The sequence below is a fragment of the Gymnoscopelus microlampas genome, assembly GCF_963454915.1.
Source record: "Gymnoscopelus microlampas genome assembly, chromosome: 12".
Taxonomy (NCBI): Eukaryota; Metazoa; Chordata; class Actinopteri; order Myctophiformes; family Myctophidae; genus Gymnoscopelus; species Gymnoscopelus microlampas.
In genome coordinates, this window is record NC_139949.1 from 28155670 (window position 1) to 28179212 (window position 23543).

At 42.9% G+C, this 23543-nt stretch overlaps 1 protein-coding gene across 3 annotated transcripts in view; it reads left to right on the top strand.

Moving 5' to 3' along the window:
- Positions 1 to 2155: 2155 nt before the first annotated feature.
- abr (ABR activator of RhoGEF and GTPase) overlaps positions 2156 to 23543 on the top strand; it is a 134918-nt gene continuing 113530 nt past the window's right edge. For all 3 annotated transcript variants that reach the window (XM_084073984.1, XM_084073983.1, XM_084073985.1), the window contains exon 1: positions 2156 to 3238. In XM_084073984.1, the coding sequence (XP_083930110.1) occupies positions 2386 to 3238 (853 nt within the window). In that variant the 5' untranslated portion in view covers positions 2156 to 2385. The remainder of the gene's footprint in view (positions 3239 to 23543) is intronic.

The window sequence follows — 23543 nt, forward strand, 5'->3', positions numbered from 1 at the left end:
GTTCTCTCATCGCAGGCTCATGAAGTCTCTGTCTCTGGCTTCTGTATTCCTTGCTCCAACCAGGGATGTCAACAAAGCAGCCATGTTGCTTGCTAAAAAAAATAGATTTCAAGCGTCCGTTCTTCACTTGAAAATCAGTTATTTTGGTGGAGCAATACGGTCATATGATTAAGTATAAATTCGGCTTAGGTTGCTGATCAATGATTCCCCAGACTAGAGAGAGCTTTTAGGAGCATGCATGTTTCAGTTCTTGGCAAGGATCCAAATGGGCACTCAGAGACACCAACTGATCTTTATGCCCCCCCCTCTCCTTCTCTCTGTCCAGTGATTCCTATCTTGTATATTATACTTTTACTGGAAATCATCTGCTTTGCTGCGCACCATCATTTCTGTTGAATGTAGCTGTTTGTAGATCACAATGATCAAGTTCAAGGTTTATTCCTTTGTGTATGACAGATTGCAGAGGTATTCTTACTGAAATAAAGTACTCAAATAAAGCCAAATTCCATATATTCTGAAATGTAATTCATGAAAAAATACATATATAATACTAATAATAATACATACATAACTGTAATAAACAATATAAGAAGCTATAATGTGTGTCTCACCAAAGCAACACCATAAATCAATCAAGTTTGGTAAAAGAAGCATTAATCCAAGTGATGACATGTGCATATGTCCATGTGTGTGCATGCTCTGGATGCATGCATGCATCAGAGAGTGAGGAATATGCATGCACAGAATCACTGATGGTACATACATGTTAGTTGATATGCTCCTCAGAGGCCTGGTAGCAAGTGGTTTGATAAACATTCAGGCCACTCCCCCTCTTAATGTCTCACCGCTGAAACCACCAGCTAGAGGGAAGAACATGAACCATACCCACAGGGCTTGTCTTGTACATTCCTATATTACACACGTGATGTCTGGTAAATCTCCAATATTTATGTACTGCATATGTGTGTCAGTGCTATTGTTATAACAGAAGTGAGCATTTCAGCACAACCATGCTGTTGAAATAGACTCTCTAATAGAGCCACATGAGTAGAACAACCCACAGGGCTCATTGTGGGCAGTGGGCACATCATGCATACCATCTCTCAAATGTTTTATACTCACAGGTGCAGTTCTGTCTCTTCCCTGGATATCATGATCCTCATATCTGTGTGTGTTTTAGTATAACCCCATAATCTTGACAGGTGTAGAGGGGGCACACCGCTGACTGAAAAAAAATAAGACATAAGTAAATGTCAAGGTGTTGAATGCTGGCTATGGTGAATTAAGAGTTCTCCACAGCCAGTATTTTCTACTGAACAGTCCAGTCATTTTTAGCCTATTCTCACTCACCATTGACTTCCTTTTCTCTATGGCTCTATGCCTGTATACGTTTGTAAAAACAATCACACGAAATAGAACAGACAAGATATGCATGTCCATGCAAGCTATAATTAGCATAGGTGTGCAGCAAAGACTGCAGACTTAAGTACAAATACATACTGTATTTATTGAGAAGTCAAGTTACTGTAACCACTGCTCAAGCTCAGAACCACACACATCAGGCATTATAAACAAGTAATTAGTCATTACAAAAGCAATTAGATCAGCGGGTTAATAAGCTAGTGTGTTACAATAGAATCTATATCCTATTTAAGGGTCCGTTCTATAAGAATAGACCGTTTAAGTAGGCTACTGTAATAACCATGTCAAATGCTTAGAAGTTCGAGTTATTAATTAAATGATGGTCATTTTTATATAGCCTATTATAAAAAATAATTAAATTATTAAATCATAATTAAAAATGATGGTATCAGTCATGGTGGGGAGCCAAAAATGTAAAAAAATATCCATCAGCAGGTGCTCACTTGACAATGGCATCAATGCACTATCTATACTCAGTATATTTTAAAGATTACCTGCCTTTTTGGGTGAGTAAAGTAAGGCAGTAGGCAGGTCATCTTTAAAATCACTCTCTAAAAGCCTTATTTTATAATTCGTCGTGCGACGGTGTCGCGCGCCAAAAATAGCAGACCTACAAGCTCATAACGCGTCGCGATGCGAGGCGTTGTGAGCTTATAGGTCTGCTATTTTTCGGCGTCGCCACTCATCTCAATACCGGAAGCATTCAGGAACTTTGAGTAGGACAGTGCAAAGTTGTCATCATCATCAGCGTCGCAGACCTGCTACCATAGTTGTTGTACATGTGAGAAGCTGAACATGAACAAGTTGTGGTGATGATAGGCAGACTAGTTTAGACATTTAAAAACATAAAAACTATTGCGACGGAGTCGCCATTGACTGGCAGTTGGTGAAGACATCTTTACATTGTGAAGACGGAGGTGTTGTTTTGACTGAGGCTGCAGCTCGAGTCGCGCGACGACAACAATGTGGGAGCAGGAGGAATTCGAAAAACACTGGAAGAGTGAATTTCCCGACGGGGAAGTTCCCAAAATGGAGCTAAACTCTGTCGAAGAGATAGAGACCGAGTTGGACAAATGCAAAGCGAATCTCAAAAACCTCCAACAGGCGCTTTCGGAGGAGAAATTCAAGGTGATTTACCTCCAGACCACCGTCGCCCGACAGAAGAGAAGTTCCCAAAAGGGGAGTTTTGGAAACAAGGATGAAAACTTTAACGCCGACATTGCCGGGTTTCACAAGACTGAGGATAATAACTGTAAGGATGATGGTGGGGAAAGAACGAAGGCGCACGGTGGCACGAATAAACTCCATGCGCCAGGTGGTAACCATGGCAGTGTTGTGAACTCTTTTGGCCCAGACCTGAGCAGGACCAGCGGCAGGACAGGTAAACCTGGTCCCGTGCCACCGCGGAAGCCAAGCTTTCTGAAAAACAACACCACCATAACCGGCGTCTCTCAGCCGGATGGAAACTGCGTCGGGAAACCCAACACCGTCCCTGACAACCGAGAGGCCAGTGACCACGAGTACGAGGATGTGGAGTTGAATGAGAATTTTGTCAAGGGTAACCTGGTGGCCCCCAAGATCTCCAGCAGCAGTGACAGCTTGCAGGGCTTCCCGGTGAATCCTCCTCACCGAGAAGCTCTGCGGCCTTTCCGGCTGAGCAGGGACCAGGACTCCAGTGACGATGGGAGAATGTCACCGTCCTTGATGCAGGTGCCCTGCAGGACGTCCCGCGGGTCTGGGTGCAGCACCCCCGACAGACGCAGCGATGGCTACCTGAGTTCAGACCACGAAGATTCCTCCTCTCCCATCCCATACGGTAAGAAAACCAAGCCTTTCCCATCACACGTCAATTAGCTCAAATGTGAAGGCTAGGATGAATGTTGTTGATATAGTGATGAAGCTGTTACTATTCAGTGTCCATAATTTGTTTGTTCATGATTTAAACTATCTCATGATTAGTTTCTTCTCATCATTTGTCTCTTTAAGTAGATCATTTCCAAATCGTTTGGCAGCACATGCGTGTCAGATTAGAGCAGAGGGTTCAGATCAGGACATCCTCAGGCACATGAATACAGGATACGTTTTGTTGGGGGGCGGGGGGGCATTCATGGTGGTTTCACACTGGTTACAGTGTGAAAAAAATTGCAAGATAAATGTATAACCACTGAATCAGATTATTTGTTGTGGGGAATTGCAGATTGTTACTTTTCCTGCATTGTTAGACTGCATAGCTAATATTTGCACTAATTGGACTACAGTGGACTTCACTTTCATTATAACTTAAACTAGTATACTCACACCAATTTATTACAAGTGTATTATTTTGTAGTATATTTCTCTCATCATTATCCCAAGGTATAAACTATTGGGTCCTCCATGTCTTTGATTTCAATTGTAACTAAATTGTTTTTGGTGTAGGCTTCTATGCATACCAAAACCTATATCCACAGTCTGGACACACACTCCCTTCTAGGTAGCCTGCTGCCTAATGGTGTCTGCAGGAGTGATAACAATAATCAAACGTGAAAGGAGGAGTAGCCTAATACAGAATGAAAACTTAAGTTTGAAAAAAGGAAGTACGATATACATAAGACAGAGTTGCACAATGATCTATGACGTTGCTATGAGACTTCCTCATACATTTGGCAATATTGAATGCAGTAGTTATTTTCATCACAAATCACAAGTGAGTGAAATCACAATGGGTGATGGTTTTGATTGACCACATTCAATATTGCATTTGCCAGACTTCTTTAACAAAGTTCTTCAAGCAGTATTTGATTGATTGAATACTTTATTAGTCAAAAATGTTAAACTGCACAAAGCTACAGTAAAGCATTTAGGCTAAAAGCATAACACAAAAAGGTCCTGGGGACTTGTTTCCATTGTGGTCCTATGTATTCAATTAATCAACAGGGCATAGAATATTAACACATTATATTATATATTATATTAACACACAATATAACACTACTTATTGGTTCTGTACTATTCTGAGTGCAGAATCAGATTTAGATCTACACAAAGAGCATTCAGCTGTTATATGGCAGAGGGAAAAACACATGAGAACCCCAATTTGGATAAGTTATTCCAAAGGGAGTCCTATGAGGCATTTTTCCACTCGGTAATGATCAAGTGCTATAATGCTGCTGAGATGGCGTTCTACATGTGTATGGCACTCAGGATTTTAAACATTGTCTGAGGCATCCACTTGGGTGCTGTTTCACTGCTCCGCAGAGGCATGCTACGGATATTTGAAATAATTGTGAGAAAGAATGGAATGTTGTTGGACTATGTATCCAACAACATTAGAAGGCTGTATCTATGGAGAGACACCTCTGCAAGTGACTGTGCTTCATTGAGCATGATTGGGTACATGCGGGAAAATTACTTTGAAAGAAAGCAGTTGCAAATGACTCACTTTATCAACTACCATATTTCTCATGTGTCTCAGATTTTGAAATTTAGCACAGTGACGTTGCTGCGAGGCGATGAATCAAATAGTGTGTAGTATCCTGTCTGGTTTTATTTTTCTCATCACTTACAGTGAGTCATTTCAGTTTCATTCTCACCTCTCCACTCCGAATGCAAGCCCCTTCATCTGGGATAATCAAGAAGACTTAATTGTGGACAAACACAGTGGAACATCTGGAAACCAGGAACAATGTTTTTTCTTCTTTTGGCTCTCTGACCACTGGCTGTGTAGGCAAAGTTTTTTCATTTGCAGCTACAACACGCAGTGTTTTGGCTCCTGTTCATTCGGTATTGTGGAAAAGGCAGCCCTCCTTCCACAAACACATAAACTAGTATAGCAAGAGGCTCATGCCTGGGGTATTGATCATACCAGTGTTTTTGTGCAGCAGGAAGATCCATCCAGTGGGGTCATGTGACATTAATGAAGTCATAAGCCCAGTCTCACCATGTGCCCCTGATTCATAGCTGATTCAGAACTGAGACTGAACCTTGCCTAATGTGTTGGTTTAGAATCATTAACCTCTGTATGAAGGACAGGTGATGCAGTGTTGATTATGAGAAAACCAATAAGAGTAACAGAAGTCTCATTCTGATTCGTTGTTGTTGTTTTAGCATTTGATTTCCCCTAATGCAGACTGGCATGGACTTAATAGAACACCCTCAGAGGCCTCCCTTAGTGATAGTCAGATTCCTGCTGTCAGCCATCTAGCTATTTAAGGAATTTTGAAATCAGATGTCTTGAACACAAGGATGAATATGTGAGATTCACTAAGCTGGTTGTAAATAGTGCCTAAATAAAGTGACTAAAGGGGTGCGTATTTTTGATAAGCACAATCTAACGTGCGATTCACCAACCTTTGTTTACTGCCTTCATTTGTGTGTATCGCGGCTGTAGCTCATTTTTGCCTGACAGTCACGAGCGCAAACCTACAGATTAAAGCCTGTCACCATTTAATGCTTTGTTTTCCTATTACATCAACAACTGGAACCTTTCATGGGACACAAGCAATATTTATGTGAGATTGATTTGCAGCATGTTCCGGTCGGGTGTGACAGGCTATGCTAACCTATTGTTCCCTAACCCTAATGGTTTTAGCACATAGTTTAACAGCTGCAGTACAGTAAACATCTAGTTTGTGGTCTGGAGTGGCGGTGAGTGCAGCACATCTCCACTGCCTGCCGCAGCGCTCAAAGTTCTTTTTTGACCCCTCCAGCCGCTGACCTTTCAACATGCAGTATATAGTGGACGGGATTGAATGACGAACAGACTGAACACACACACACACACAAAAATTATGTCTCAGACTGCCTCCCAGTTTTTATAATTTCCAATGTGAGAATAGAGATCCTGCTTTCTATATAACCTGTGAATTCAAATATTAGAGAACAGGCATATCTTTGTTCCCTTTCTAGACAGAGACTGTTCAAAATTACACAAACATTTCTTCCCTGGCGTCTTTACCTCTGGCCCCGTTCTCTCTGACAGAAAAGCAGGGCTTGTCCAGGCCCGTCGTGAAATCTTATGTGGTGGTGGTGCTGCAAACCGATTGCAGTGTTCACATTGTGTGGAGTTCATAGCGTAAATGTGTCAGTGTAAGGCATTTAGGTACGCTTATATTTAGACTTTCCACATGAACATACATGTTATTGTTGGTGTGACAAACTTAAACCATCAGTGTATCAGTTTTCGAGGCTTTGTTTGTGTGTGTTCATGCCTATGTGCGTAGGCTATACAGGTATGTGTGTGGGTAATAATAGCTGACAGCTTTCCAGCTCAGGTACCAGTAGTAGTTTATACTGTCCATCTGTAGGACCGGTTATGGCTAAACATGTCCAACACAACACTTCTTTCCAATAGATAATGTGTCGTTTTGTTCGAGTGGTGTTTCTTTAAAGGGCATAAAGTCTAAATTAGACTTTAGTTTTCTAGGTAATAGTGTGGTGACAACTGTGTTTCCCCTATATGGCGTGCCACTGCTGCTGAAATTTTAGCTCCACTGTTGAATCTTTCTGTAAATTATTATTATTATTATTAATAAAGTTAACGATGGAAGATGGCTCCATCTAATGTCTTCATAAACTTAAGTTATATTTTACACTTCGGACGCTTCATATCCTGGAACACTCTTGAGGAGAGAAGAGGAGAGGAGACAGGAGTCAGACCCATTTAAAGGCAAGAGAGTTATGACACTCTTTGATCTTGCCGTGAGTCACGACTATCCATGTTACTACTTTGACACCTGTCAATCTCAAAGACACCTTCTGCGCCATCACGATTACTTTTGATTTATATGTATTATACTTTCGTCTAATACAAATATATCTTCCTAAATCTTGAGACATTCTAGACACTAGAATTCCTCCTGCTCATTACTGTGCACAAATATACTGTATATAAATAGGTACTTAACTTAGGCCTTAATGTTTGAGTGCAAAATACATTTTGAACACCACATTTTTTTTAAATATGAATATATAGATATTCACCACCACTGCTACAACTTCATCCAAGGGGAAACACTGGACAGGCTGAAAATGCTCCTACATATTTGACCTAATCTACTCTCTACCACTCTGGCCTTCCTGGTCTGGAGCACATGTGGACAAATCATCTTCTGTGTTTGTGCAGTGTCTGCTTCTTTGTTGGTCCACAGACAGCATTTATATGTGTCTCTCTTATTTGTTAGGGTAACTTGTGCATTTATCAGGTGATTCTCCTGACATAGAATGATGTCTTAAACAGTTAAGGCCCACTAAGCAGAAAGCGCTGGCTGTAAATTGCCAATAATGTCGACCCTGTGTTAGCTTAGCAGGTAATGTGTTGTTGTGGTTTTGTATGGGGAGGCACACAGGATGTCTGCATGAAACTTAAGGGGGATAAGGAGTGGCCTTCACCACAACTTGGTGTTCAGAAAAATATGTGTTGGTGAGAACATATTGATTGCGAACGCGGAAGGAAAGTGGAGCTTACTATGAAATCCTGCTCGGCTTGTGTGTGTGTGTGTGTGTGTGTGTGTGTCTGTCTGTGTGCGTGCACTGCCTGTGTGCAGCCTCCAGAGTGCGCCAGAGTGCCGAGCAGGGTTTCATACACACACACACACACACACACACACACACACACACACACACACACACACACACACACACACACACACACACACACACACACACACAGACGCCTGCACTACAGTGTGGCCATGAAGAACGCAGGAATGTAGACAATGCTCTGATTAAAATGCACACACCTGCAACATATTTCGAGCTGCGTTCGCTTCCAGCGTTCGCACGTCTTACTTGTGTAGGTACTAGGCAGAAAACATCTCCCCAGCTGTGTATATCAGAGGTGTGAAATGTGAAGGTCATGATTTGACATGCTCAACACATTATGGTTTCCCTTTCATTGCACTCCTAAACTTAAGTTGGTGCATACATACATGTAGTACCACAGCAGCTATTACCTATTTCAGTTTAGTCTATACTGATGATGACTCATGTACCTATTACCTAAGGTATCATGTGCCCACATGCCCTCTGATTAGTCTGACGTCAACAGCAAGACTTGCAAGTGGCTTAGCTTAGATATTACTGAAACCTGTGGCAGTAAGGAAAGTTGTTCTTAAGATGTCATAGTCATGGCGCAGTCGTTAGCGCTGTCGCCTCACAGCTAGAAGGTCCTGGGTTCGATTCCCACCCGGGACGCTGGGGGTGTGTCTTCTCCTCCGCGTCATCAGCGCCGATACTCTAGGTGGGGTTGGTGAAAGGGCCTTTCTGTGTGGAGTTTGCATGTTCTCCCCGTGTCTCCTAGGGTAGTTTATACCCTCACATAAACATGTAGTAATCCTGGTCGCTATACCGCCTCCCCCATGACAGCAGGGGCGTGTTCCTTCCACGCGCTATGTCCTACCGGGGAAACTCCCCCCTGTCAGGTGACAAGAAGGTCAGTTGGCTCTAATGCATTGAAGGAGGCATGAGCTTGGCCCTGGGCTCCCTAGGCTGGTGGGGGGAGAGTAGCGCCCAGGATCACTTAGAAAATTGGCACCGGGTGAAAAAAAGGGTTACAAAATCGTGGGATAAAAAAAAGAAAAGATGTCATAGTCAGACCCTGAACATTCTGATGGTGATGATTATGCCGCTATGGTCACTGATAATTACGGTTGTTCTACAGTATGTCATCTAGGTAGTTGGTGCTTTCTTAATGATCTCCCACATTTCTTTGCTTTTGTTTTTGTTGCTCCTAAGCCACCAGCGGGGAAAAAGGAATGTGTGGGGTCCTGGATGCAATATAAAATTGTATAATGTCCACTATATAATATTATACTGTATAATATATAATATAATGTAACTGTAATATAATATACTTCATAACATAAGAGATATCCATTCCCAATCCCTTTTTAAGTTAGACTCTGCTAGTACTTACTGTTTTACTGTTACTTTCCTCTTTATAGGACGCTGGCACTCAGCTTTTCGTGTGTGTGTGTGTGTGTGTGTGTGTGTGTGTGTGTGTGTGTGTGTGTGTGTGTGTGTGTGTGTGTGTGTGTGTGTGTGTGTGTGTGTGTGTGTGTGTGTGTGTGTGTGTGTGTGTGTGTGTGTGTGTGTGCGTGCGTGCGTGTCACGTGTCCATTCATCCATTTGTGGACAGTAGAGGTATTGGCCTGTTCCCAGAGGCTTCTGATTAATGGATTAATGACTGTGCTTGATTGTGAGAAAAGCTTTGTCATTAGTGGAAGAAGAGAAGGGCTGGGGATTTACTGGAGATGACTCAAATGAGATGAGGCTCCCTTCACATACATTGTTGTTGGTGATCATCATGATGATCATCATCACTGCTCCCATCTCTCCATACAGTGGAGTTTACCAGGTTCACCCCCACCTCTGTGATCTGAGTCAACCCTGACCCATCTCATAAACAGACCAAAACATACAAACTTGCTAGCCAATTGAAATCATGCCGTATGAAACTGCGTGAGCGGTTGGTTAACACGTGTTCTCACAGTGTGGTTTTCCTGTCAGTTAACCCACCCCCATACTGGGGAATGGGGATGTACCACCACAAGTGATGCCACTAGATAGAATGGTACTGACTGTTCTGCATTATCTCACGTGTCTCAATCATTTTTCTCACACGTCAGTGATCAGATTAGACTTTAGCGGCAGAGGATTTGTTACCACAGCACATCATTTTGGCGTTGCTTGCCTGACATACAGTATGTATTGTGCTAGCGTATAATAAATCAGCATTTGTTCAGAGAGACGGACTGATGTTTGGCAATATTGTTTAATTGTAACATAAGGTGTACGTACAGTATTGAATTGAATGGTAAGCTGTCATTTTACTGTTCACATTCACACAGCTTCCTCCCGGTCTGAAATAAGAGAAACTACCAGCCGTTTTATCATTTGTTGCCAGCCGGAGACCTCGACATAGTGCAGAGGGGTGTACGTGTTACAGTGCCATGTGTGTGCATGCTTGCAGAGGTCTTCAGTCTTCTCTGACACAATAATAGTGATCCCTTGCCACATTACTTCACCTAATGACTTTACAACTACTCTCACCGGAGTTGGGGATTGGATGATCAATATACCATACTGTCATGGTATTTTCTATGGCTGCCCCTAAAAGATGACAAATCAAATCATCAGTCGCCTGAGAGGTCAGTTGACTGATGGCTTGCATTGTTGTTTTAGGACACACCAATGCATGTTTATCATGTCCAGTAAACAATGCAAGCTGCCTTCAATCCCACGTGCTCCCGAAGTTCTCTGAATTGTGCACTTCTATTCTAATTTTACTGTCTGTGACCTACGTATATCCAACATTTTCTTCATGTATATACTTTTTTAATGTATTGCCAAAAGAGAAGAAGAGGAACTCTTATGTAATACATTTGGAGAATGCTGTTAATAGATTACAGCTCAGTGTTAAACACCATAGACCCCTCCAGACTTGACATCAAGCTCAGGTAACTAGGGCTCAACCTCAATCTGTTCAGCTGGATCCTGGACTTTCTGTTGGAGCAACAGTGAGGATGGGCTCCGCCTCCAACAACACTGCCCCCCTGACCCTCAACACATTAGTTCCTCCAGGGCTGCATTCTTAGTCCCCTCCTCCACTCCCTGTGCACCCACGACTGCGTGGCCACGGGCAGCTCCACCCGAGTGGTCAAGTTCGCACGACAGCAATCACTGACGACAATGAGACAGCCTACAGGCGTGAGGTCAAGAACTTGATCCAATGGTGCCAGGAGAACAACCTGTCTCTCAGTGTGGACAAGACCAAAGAGCTGATTGTGCACTATAGGAAGCCGAACAGAGCGCACACCCCCAGCTGCATCAACGGCGTCATAGTGGAGAGGTTCAATGACTCCCTTCCTGAATGTAAACATCATTGAGATCGGTGCTGATTGCATCTCAAACCACGTCAGTCTATGTGACTCGCAATGTTATAGATACGTGTTTTCTTGTCTGCAACAATACATTCATTAACCACTTTCAACCTGGCATAACTTATTTTGGGCATGTGATTATAGGTGACATTTTATTTGTTTTTTTCAAACATATGGAAAATAGCAGACATGCAGACAGTGCACTTTCTGAACTGTTCATCTCAAATATTGGACGATAATTCAAAAGGGCATTTTGTACCCATGTGGTATGCACCCTAACCATTCGGCTGTTGGGTCGCCCCATCAATGTCATTGTTGATTGGATCCAGTATTGATTGATGGGAATATGCCGCACCTAAAGAGGTGGGTATGAACCGAGAAATAGAAAGTGGGAAGGAAATGCATGTGCAACCCCGGAATCAAACCAAATAAGTCACAATAATGTGTTCAACGCACATCTGGTCACCGACACACCCCAGAACTGAACGTGTGTTAATTAATTGTATTATACAATATTTTTTACTGACATTTATTGAGGTTGGGACAACGCCCCTACATTCTAATACTCCCACACTGCTCCCAGGCATTCACTGCCAGCCAAAGTATTCATCTCCTCGCATTAGTCCCAAATGTGATGCTGCTTCCAATGGTTCTTCTGATGCTGTCTGTCCCTACTGGTGTGTGAGGTTTCCATGGTGATGGCCAGACCAGAGGAAACAGCTGTGTTATTATGGGCTCTTCTCCAGGAGGGACATGACTGTGCTTATTAGAGCTGACTCAGCTTAGCTCAGCCTGGCTGCCTTTTAGCTTTCATAGTTGGCACAGCGGGATCTGGCCACATAATCAGATTTCCTTCTTACCTGGAAGATAGTACAGGCATTTCTTTCACAAAAATATGTTTTACATTAATGTAGATGATGTGTGCATTCAAGCAAGCAACCTGATTGGTTACAACAATTACATTTTAACTAGTCCATACCCGGTCGACGCATCCACGGGGGGATATGCGCACATGATCTGGCAACCTGGGAGGCAGTTTGTCCCATAGCTGGGCAGCCCCGTAACCATGGCGACATTCTTTTACACAAAAACGCTAATAAAACAGCTGAGATTTGTTTTTTGCAGTTCCGTGCACATGGTAATGGGCAATGGCTGTGTGCAAATTCAGATCAATTGCTCCAGCCACTGAGGAGAACCGGGCAGACAGTTTTGGCCTCACCACCACAGAGGTTTCTGAAATTATAGGAGGATTTGCGTTAATTGCATTAATGCACAGTTAGCCAAGCCATACTAGAAGAATGATGGTTGGTAGCTACTATGTTATTTCCTGTTTCAACAATGGAACTAGTTACAAGTACCAGTAGCTTACTGGTATAAAGTTCTTTTTTATTATGTATTGTATGTTTATCACAATCTTGTCAGACACTACACATGCTTAACCATCTTCACTGTGCCTTGTTGTAAAGAATGCCCTGAAAGCTATTATTCTATATATTTATCTCTTGGGCCTTGCTCCACAGCACCATTTTCATCTTTACAACTGGAAACAACTCTGTAGCGAAGTGCGTATATTGACACCTGTGCTGTAAACATGAATGTACTCTCACTTCTCTTTCTGTTTCTTCTGGGGGATATCCTGTGTCAGACTTGAGTGCTGGTGGCTTGGCTATTATCATTATTTTCATTTCCCTTTTGGAAGTTGGAACAGACCGACAGTGTTTTGCCTAGCTTTACTCTTTCTCAGTTAACCTTATTCTGATGGCATAAGTATAAGGATAATTCCTTTAACAGGTCCGTTCATGAAAGTCCTTGCGGTCTTGTTTCCAAAGAGGGCCTGTGAGCAATTAGGGGTTAAGAGTCTTGCTCAGGGACAAATTTAATTTCATCGACACATTTGCTGGCCTGGCCTGGAATCATACCTGGGGCAACCAGGGCCTCTGGCTCCCTAGGCAGGCTCACTAACCACTCAGCTATGGCCGCCCCATAATGATTATGGAGAAGACATTTTTTGGACATCTCACAAACTGGCTGATATGTCATTTCGCCAGATTATCTGCATTAGAGGAAGAGAAATAGTAGTATTCAAGGTTTAGTTTACAAAGTTTCACCTATAGGCATTGTGTGTAAATGGCTGAAAGATTGTGCTTTAACACAGACCTCAGTTTGTGTGCACCGTGCAGTTCATGAGCTAAAACAGTACATGGTATTGAATAGACTGTCTAGACAAGAGACAGGAAGAGATGCAGGAACTACAGCGTTGAAATGAAATCTTTCCTGTTCGTCTTGCTTTGTTAATGTACCACTGTTGCACTTGAGAGACTGATGGTATGCATTTGGTGCTCATTATGACTTGTGTACAAAACGTTTTTATGTTTAGTTAAGTGATCTCCACTTTGCCGTGGAGGGAAATGGAGAACGAATCTCAACCTCTTCTTTTAGCTTCATCACCATAACTGACTAGTTCCTGTTCGATATGCCTTATTTATGCTCTGTCAGTGTTGTACGATGGGGTATAAATCAGGCTATAATAATGACACTACTGCCAGCTTGTGTGAGTTAATTGGACACGGAGCTCATCCTGTGCACTCCCCAACAGCCCGATTACATAATGTCAGTAAGAGCCCACCCTTTTCCTACAGATGATCCAGAGGAATGCTGGGTATTATTTGATGGTTACTGGAGGTGAACACAGCACCCCCCTGTGGGCATCTGTAAAAATAGGAAAGAAAGAAAGAAATCTGTTGGTTCCCAGTTTGGTTCACAATACACGTGTACGGACATGGTTGTGTACTGTGTTTCCCCTTTTTCACTCAGGAAAGAGTCGATGTTATTCTGCCTGCCTCGTGATCATCATAACTATAGAACACATTTTGTCTTTTCTCCGCCAGCCTAAGACCTTAAATAATAAAGTACGCCGAGGCAAAGATTGTGTTACCCTGCATTGTTCTTCGTAACCTACAGGTGCATTTAAATCTTAATTACTGGCTGGCCCCACATGTGTACAGTCACTCTCACAACTCTGTTTAATGTCCTTAAAGATGGAATTATTGCATTGGTAGAAATCAAACACTAGAGAGCAGCAGATCATAGTATAGATGTCAGTCTGCTCAGTGCTTTGCGATGCTTCCCTCTCTTCATCATTCACCCAGCCATCATCAGTAACATAATATCTCATCTTGCAATGACAGTAATGCTGAGGATGCGTGCATGCATGCATCATGATGCATGCATGAGAATTGTGCAAAAATATGTGATTGTGGCTTTTGCTGATAACTCAGTCAGTCTGTGATTGATAATTGCAGGAAGCAATTTATGAGGCTATTTGCAAAGTGTACAAATATATAAACACACACACACACACACACACACACACACACACACACACACACACACACACACACACACACACACACACACACACACACACACACACACACACAGTTTGTTATGAAGGCAGTGTCATTCCTCACTGGAAGTGTTTCGGCCTTACTGTACATGAGAGAGTGTGCATGAAAACTAACTGTAAGCAAACTTCATTAATATCAGATGAGATTTGTCACCGTGTCCTGTGTGTGCGCGCATGTGTGGTACAGCCCACCTCATTTGGTATTTATCCAATCACAGCACGATTCATAAGGTTTCCAGATTTGACCTCAATAGATCAAAATGATTTTGGCTGGCATAGAATGAAAACACACGCACGCACGTGCACACGCACACGCACACACACACACACACACACACACACACACACACACTCTCCCACTCTTTGTCTTATTTCTGTTCTACCTCTTCTATATTTTTCTCTTCTCTTTTTGTCTGTTTTTTTTTTGTCTCTACGCAATCTCTGGGATTCACACAGGATTTTTTTGTCTATGTATAGATCAGATGAGACACACACACAAACACACACACACCTCATCTCCTGACCCGGTGCAGCGGGTAGGGTAGTCACTCACTAGTCAGGGAGTTGTCTGAACAGTCTGAATGAATGATTATCTTATGGTAATGAGACACCGGGTGATGAGGACGAGGAATATTTCATTCTGGAAAGTGGGAAGAAGACTGGATGAGACGGTGAACCATTGAGGAGATGAGTGTGGAGAGTTAGAAAGAAGACAAAGGAACTGAGCGAGTGAGGAAAAATGGATAGCAGGGATATTTAATGAAGCCTCTACAGAGATGCTCTCTGTACAGAGATGAAAATGTGGGTTTTTACTTTTTACACTTTTTACATGTGCCAAAGCTAAAGAAAATGAATACATTATTTAATAAACAACACAAATCCGTACTCTACCTAAGCCATACATTGCAATCTAGTAATATAGCACTGGCTTTTTAATAATGCATCATCATTGCTCATCGCACTGGCTCCTCCCCCTTCCCCCAAAACAAACCCAAGAGCTACCCATGTAGACAGGACTACTACATCTGTCCCCTAGGAGTGTGTTTTAAGCTTGGGGGAATCTCTCATAGGGGTGGAACAACGTTGCTCAGCTGGTGATGTACAATTTGATAAGCACTGCTGCGTTCATACAATATTTCTCATGATAATGAGGAAGGAAGCACACATCTTTGTTTTTGTCGCCTTTGTAGCGATGTACACCATCTTCTGCAATGTAAAAAAAAGGCAGAGCCACTGTTAACACATTCCCTGCCAGAGTTTATTCATAAGGTACTCACCCACTGCCAGCGTTTTTGAGTTTTATAGCCTTTTGAACCGTTCACAAAAAAATTATATCCATTAAAATCCGCGATCGGATGGTGTTTATAAACAGCAACGACGGACGTTCGAGCCCTCATAATGTTGACACTTTTTTTTCTTTTTCTTCTTCTGTGATATCAGCGGCCCAAAGAGGCTGCAAACGTCATATCCGTTTGGCTGTGACGTGGCTGTGACGTTTCCCCACCGGCCATCTTAGATTAGCTTAGCCTCCGATCGGCTATCAGATCGTTTTTAAACACAAAGAGGATAACCGTTCGTCGATCAAAGACAAGAAAATACAACCGGAGCTTACCATTCGTTTTTTAAACCGTGTGAAAACCATGATCTTTAGCCAAAACCAGGGAAAAACTGTTTTTTCAAGATAAAAAACGAACCGGAAACGGTTGTCGGAAATTTTCTCATAGGATGGGTTGGAAGCGTCACGGGGGGAAAAAAAAAATCAAGGATGGTACCAAAACATTTTTTTTCCGTTATTAAACCACATAAAAAGACGATCCCGAGATAACTCTGGATACGCAGGTAACGGGTGGATTTAATGTCCCGAGATATCTCGGGATTGGCAGTATATGTGTTAATAACATTGCGATATTGCAATATAATATACATGCAATATTATACTTTTTAGACACGTCTAAATGTCTCCTTGGTAGAACAAAAAACATAGTTTAATCTAATACAGTATTTACACAAATCTATCACAGTACAAAATGTATAGTACATTGGAAAAAGAGAAGGCCTGGGAGGCAGAGAGAAGCTGGGGCAAAGTGGCACCCCAGGGTGGAGCCTGCCTGCCCTCTGGAAGGAAGTGAGGGGGCGGGGGGGGGGGTTATTTCCCCATGGGCAATAGGGCTGGGGGCAAGTTTGAAATGGGGATGGAATAGGGCAGGAAATGGAGGATGGCAATGGCAGAGGGGATGCAAAAAAATACAAAAAAGAAAAGGGCAGGGTAGGAACAAACATGGTGATTGGTTGGTGGGATGCTCTACCCAATTACCCCCCCCCCCCCACACACACACAAATAATGCATGCATGCAGGTCCATCTTGTCTATTCAACGTGCATGGGTACACAAAGAGGTATGTGTATCAAAACATGGTAAAACCCCAGCATTTTTATTCCATTTAGAGACCCCGGTTTATACACGCGTGCACGCAGCACTAGCCGGCAGCTCTCTGGGTTTTATTTTTATTTTTATTTTTTTACTTCTCCCCACCACAGTGTTACTTTGCTCAAATTGGTTCCTTGGCCTGGATGATGCGCATGCATCATGTGCGCTCTGCTCCCACACACTTAACAGTGATGCATGAGATCAGACAACATGAGGAATGTGATTGAGGAGGTCTAGACTGGAGGTGAAAATAAGCTCACACTATGGGGGAGTTATCCCTACGGGGAGAATCAGCTCCCATTTGAACACGTCATAGCTAAAGGATGAAACTCTTGCGTCTAAAGATTCAGGATCTGATTCAGGATCCAGTTCGTAAACATGTTTGCAACACCAGAAAACAAAGACTCAGACACCTCCAGTGAGCTCCAGTCTGGTGTGGGAACAGAATGGAGCTGTTATCAAGGCTATAAAGAGCACTTTTACCTGGAGTACTTCTTCACTTTGTCTTGCGTTCAATTATTGTCAGTCTCTCTCTCTTGTCTCCCTTCCTCTCTCTTTGTTTCTCGCTCTGTCAGTGTTGTTGTGAGAATGGCCCTTTTTACCACAGAGGTTGACTGCCAAGAGGCCACTTTATGATGCCATAGGAAGGGTTGTGTTTGCATGATGGCATATGTGTTTTTGCTTTTTTTTCTTTTGCTTTTGAATGTGGATGGGCAATCAGGAGGGGGTAGTTGCCCCTGCAGCATATTGCATATTAATTATAAATTACGTTATGATTTTCCACAGTAGAATATTATTAAATTAGGCTTTGTTTGTCAGTTAAAGGTAATGTATTGTGTGCTGAGGATTAGAGAAATAGAGATTCAACTTTAATAACATTTTTAAGTAAAACATTAATCAGTAAAAATTCTATTCATAATATTTGGAAAATAATTAGGCTAACACACATCGTAATGTTTAGCAAAAACATGACAACATCATGTCAAGATCGTGCCAACCCACCTTGATATACAAAGTGGGCAAATGCACTAAGACAGAAACACAAACGTGAAGACACACACATCCAGATACATGCACAGACAGGCGTGGAGTTCAAGTATGATGCTTGTGTGAGTGAGAGAGGGTCGTACTGTTGCCCCAGATTGAAGACAAAGGATATTACTGCAGTAAGTGAATCCATTTTTGATGAAGTGCCTCTTAAAACCTCTTTGTCTGTGTCCATTTGACCATTTCCCGGCGTGAGTGTGTGGATGCGTAATACACCTGTGTGTATTGCATGCTACAGTGTGTGCATCACATGTGAACCGTACCTAAGAGTCATTCCAGATTCCCCTATTTACATCCATAAGTATGACTGACATACAGATTACAGATAATACATATTAACACATAGGTCAACACAGGCCCAAGTAAAATGCCTGGACTATCGCACCCCCCATCCCCCCCTTCCCCACCCACGCACGCACGCACGCACACACACACACACAGACAGTCATGATAACTTCTGGCTATATCAAAGCTCACTATATGTGACCTGCCCTCTGTGAGTTTGTGTGTACGTGTTAGTGTGTGCATATATTCCAGCTGGCACATAAGAGCCATGCTCTGTAGCCAGACAAAGAGCAGTGCTAGGGGCCCTGTGTGCTGCCTCCTGCCTGGAGGGGAATCCTCCATGTCAGCCTTTGTGCCCTAATTGAAGTTGCCCCCCTCCCCGCACACACCCACCCACACACACGACACAGACGCACTCACACACACACACACACACACACACACACACACACACACACACACACACACACACACACACACACACACACACACACACACACACACACACACACACACACACACACACACACACCTCTACCCTCCATCCTGAGTTGAAGAAGGGTAAGCGAACAGACGTTGGATGGCAGGCTTTGTTGGCTTGTAGTATATGTGATGTTTTTCCTCTGTATCAGGCAGTGTGGACATAAAGCACAGCGATAATTGGTTCTTGTGGAAACACTCTCCCCTTGTAAACAGGGGCTTCAGCAGCTGAAGCTGAATGGCAATACTGTCAGGTTTATCTTTGTGAAACAGTCATTGAAACGTTTAGGGGAAAACGGATCACCGATGATTAACCACTTAAGCTCTCATTTATAATTTGTCTAATTGTCGTATGACAAATAGAGAAAATAGCCAGTCTCTAAGCATGTAGTGCTGCTATTACTGCCTATTATGGCATGTTCTAAATAGGGACACCAGGTTGAAAGTGGCTAAAGCTGCTGATAATTGACCAAATTAAAACGAAATTGACCGAGTGTTCTGGTATGAAAATCCTCATCCATTGTTGTCACGTTATGTACATATACACAACTCTGTACGTATTCGTTTTTGGACGCAAATTGTATTTCCTACATAGCCAAACACTATGCTTATGGCAAAACATATGAAATATGTATATACGTATATTCATTTTTTCTAGATTTACTTTCCCCCAATGTATTTCCTGTGTGTGTGTGTGTGTGTGTGTGTGTGTGTGTGTGTGTGTGTGTGTGTGTGTGTGTGTGTGTGTGTGTGTGTGTGTGTGTGTGTGTGTGTGTGTGTGTGTGTGTGTGTGTGTGTGTGTGTGTGTGTGTGTGTGTGTGTGTGTGTGTGTGTGTTTTTCATACTGTAGCATCTGACATGGTTTAGTGAGTGAATCTCTGTCGCACAGCCTTTCAGTAACACACACACACACACACACACACACACACACACACACACACACACACACACACACACACACACACACACACACACACACAGAGGGGTGTTTCAGCATTTATTTGATGTGGTTCCAGAATGTGTCTGTGTAAAGAAGGAAGGGGGGGGGGGTGCGAGAACATACCCAGTTGCCAAAGGAACAGAGGAGGGTAGCAGTGTTTATATACGACTTCTCTGCCCTTTTCTCTCTCTCCCTGTATCCCTGTCATTCACTCGCTCAGCCTACATCACGTGCGTGCACAGTAGCTCTTTGTGCATAAAAGTATCAACCACCGCCACTACTATTACTACGCTACACAGTAAAATCCTTAGTGTTCATTGAACTCAGACGAGTGTACTAATGGAACTAAATGGACCCGGTTACATACATTTGTACACTCTTCAGAGTTAAATGAACACTGAGATTTTACTGTGTACACCGCCAGGAAGTCCCTCCATGCACTCTGCTCCAGTGCGGAGAGGTAGCAGAGACGCTCGTAGTGGAAGTACTCAGGAACACATTAGCACACGCACACACGCACGCACTCGCACACAGAGTCTCCGAGCAAAACAGTCAGAGTAAAATGCAAACTCCAGAGAGATAGATAGGCTCAGAGAGAGACTGCTTGTAAGAGAGAGGTATCAGGAGATAAAGAACCATAGCACCTAGTTGTCATATGACGTCCATACCTGTAAAGGGTTACAACCCCCATTCATAATAATACTGTTTATACTATTTTATCAAAACGTACTGAAAAAGCTAAAGAATGACAGAGAAGAGAGTCTTAAGAGAGCAGTGCGCAGGCTCAACAGAGAGATTGGTAGGAGGCGGATTGGGAGGGAGGGAGGGAGGGAGGGAAGAGGGACGGAGGGGGGGGAGTGCTTCTCTCTTCCCCTAGCAACGGTTGGCGGTGGTCGTATCTAGCCTGTTGTTTTCTCTCTCTCTCCCTCTCTCTGTGTCTCTCTCTCTCTCTCTCTCTCTCTCTCTCTCTCTCTCTCTCTCTCTCTCTCTCTCTCTCTCTCTCTCTCTCTCTCTCTCTCTCTGCTGCCGTTAGACACATGTAGACACACACACACACACACACTCTCTCTCTCTCTCCCCCTCTCTGTCTCTCATACAGTGACTCACGCAACACTCACTCGTTGGTTGGCTTGTTGGACTAGCTCGCACCATCTGCCTGTTGTACCCCAGGTGGGTTTTCTCGTTCTTTTGTTCCCAGAGATGAAGGCTGTTTTTTCCCCGTGAACAAGGGTTAAAGGAAAGAGATAGAGGGGGAAAGGTGCTCAAAGCGACAACAGCAGAAGGAATAAGAATCAGAGAGACCTAAGGCAGAGAGAGGGAAAGAGAGGGAAAGGCGCTGCTGAAGAGGACGAGCTTGGGAGGATGGAGCCCCTCAGTACCCGCGGTCTGCCCCGACTCTCTTGGATAGACACCCTCTACAGCAGTACGTATCCTCCCTCCCTCCCTCCATCCATCCATCCATCTATCTATCCATCCGTTCATCCACTCCTCCATGCATCGTACCAATCCATGGTCTCCTAGACCTGGGCTGTCTGTTTGTGTTAGAACCAGGGCAACACAACCCACACACACTAGCAATTTAGCACAACTTCCAATTAGCGTGCATCACTGTGGCTGTCCATAACAAGACGTTGCATTCCTAGGTTTGCATGTGTACCTACAGTACTATGCATTCCTCCTCTCCCTCCTTCCTAATGGGGACATTAAGTCCCCATGTCTGCTACTGTACTCTTGTGGCTTTGCGTGCTGATGGGATCAAAGTGCATGGGGGATGCTTGGAGAAATATGGATATGATGGTGTGTAATGAGCTTGAACTCACGGTTATATTCTAACCAGGACACAAGCAGTCTGGTGTTCATAACCCACTGTTTACTGTTAGTCATCATACTGTGATGTTCACGCTGTTAAGCCATGTAAAAGACGGCATTGTGGCCCCTGTTCACAGACATTGTTCTAACAATGTTGTAACAGTGTTGACATGGTTTTGTCTCCCCTCCCACTTTAATGGCAGAAAGCGGATTCAAATGATTTAAAAACATGGACTAATAAGAGGATTCATAGTTCATACTGTATAAATCTTAATCTTGTTAACTTTGTGCATTCTGTTTGCATGCCTTTACTTGAACACGGTTAAACCTGGCTATGAGTATCACAGAAGGCTGACTACCTGCCGCTATGATCAGGACACAGGGAGACATTACTTCAGCATGTGGTTTGTATGTTTGATTCTGAAAACAGAATGTATGAGTCTATGAGATATATATGTGTGCAGCACTAGGAATTAATTGTAAATCAGATACGACATACCAACAGACGCCAAGTTACATTTAGCTAAGTTCTTTCTTAGGTGTGTTGTGAAGATGTTATGTGTTGTGGAAGATTGGCTCAGGTACTGGTACAGTATTTCACGCACATGAATGACCATGAGATTTGCCTTGCTCTGTATTGCTACTACTTAATCTGCAGAGAGATGAGGAAAAGGAGGTGATGAAGTGAGAAAGGTAGCAGCAGTGTGGAGGATAGCTGGGATTTCCTGTGGCTAGGTGAATGGTGTGAAAGTGAATATCTTTGTCTCGTGTTAAATATAGCATTGTCAAGACAGTGATGCACTAAGGAGGCAAGTGACTTGCAAATTACATGACAACGGTTATAAGATGATTTGTATACTGCATTCATGGCATGAAATGTTGAAACATGGAAGTTCTGTATTGCAGCTAATGGAAGTTCTGTAGTGAACAGCTGTGGTCAAGGGAGCTTTAGTTCTTTATCGTCCAGCTCATTAGAGGCATTTCTTTATTTTGTCGTAGTAAACTGTAGCTTCAATCTCTCACTGCATTCCCTAAAGTCTCAAAGCTCAAGGTAGCCCACCTTTCGAAACAAAGGCTTGGGTATAGTATGAGGATGAATTTGCAGCATCACAGGTATTGCTTGGCTTAGTCTTTTTTGACTGATTAGAAACTGTTTTCTTGGCATGCAATATAGAACCTGTTTCTTTTCACCCATCTCATTTGCTATGTAAATGTAGGAAGAATGATTAAAGGAGTAGGTCATCCCAAAAAATACTTATTGTCTATCAATTACAAACCCTGTGAAGCCTTGAATTCATGGAGATTTTTTTTGTTTTTGTCGCATTGTTAAGCCAATAATTTGATGACCGGTGGAGTCTCTGCTAAGAGACTCAAAGAGTCTCCTACTGAGTCTCCAACTGACCGATGACTTGGTCATCAAATTATTGGCTCAGGAATGCGACAAAAACAAAAACATCTCCATGAATTCAAGGCTTCATGGAGTGTGTAATTGATAGAAAATAAGTAATGTTTGGTCTGAACTACTCCTTTAACATAACAGATCCACTTGACTACATGCTGCTTTTATTGTTGGCTCCTCTGACTTAAAAGTCATTTTTATCATCATGCCTTTTGTTTCATGTCCTTTCCTAGACTCTTGTGTGGCTATTTCTATCTGCCCGTCCATCTTTCTGTGTCATTATGTGGAAAGTACTTTTTTTTAAAAAACTTTTCAGTTTTCACTTCTTTCACCTTTTGCCGGCCTTTAATAGCCAGTGTTGGCAACTTACTGACTGACTGGCTGGCTCTAGTCTCTACTGTTGAAACACACATACACAACAACCACTTCGTCAGAGTGTGCTGCATACAGCCAGCAATGACTCAGAAT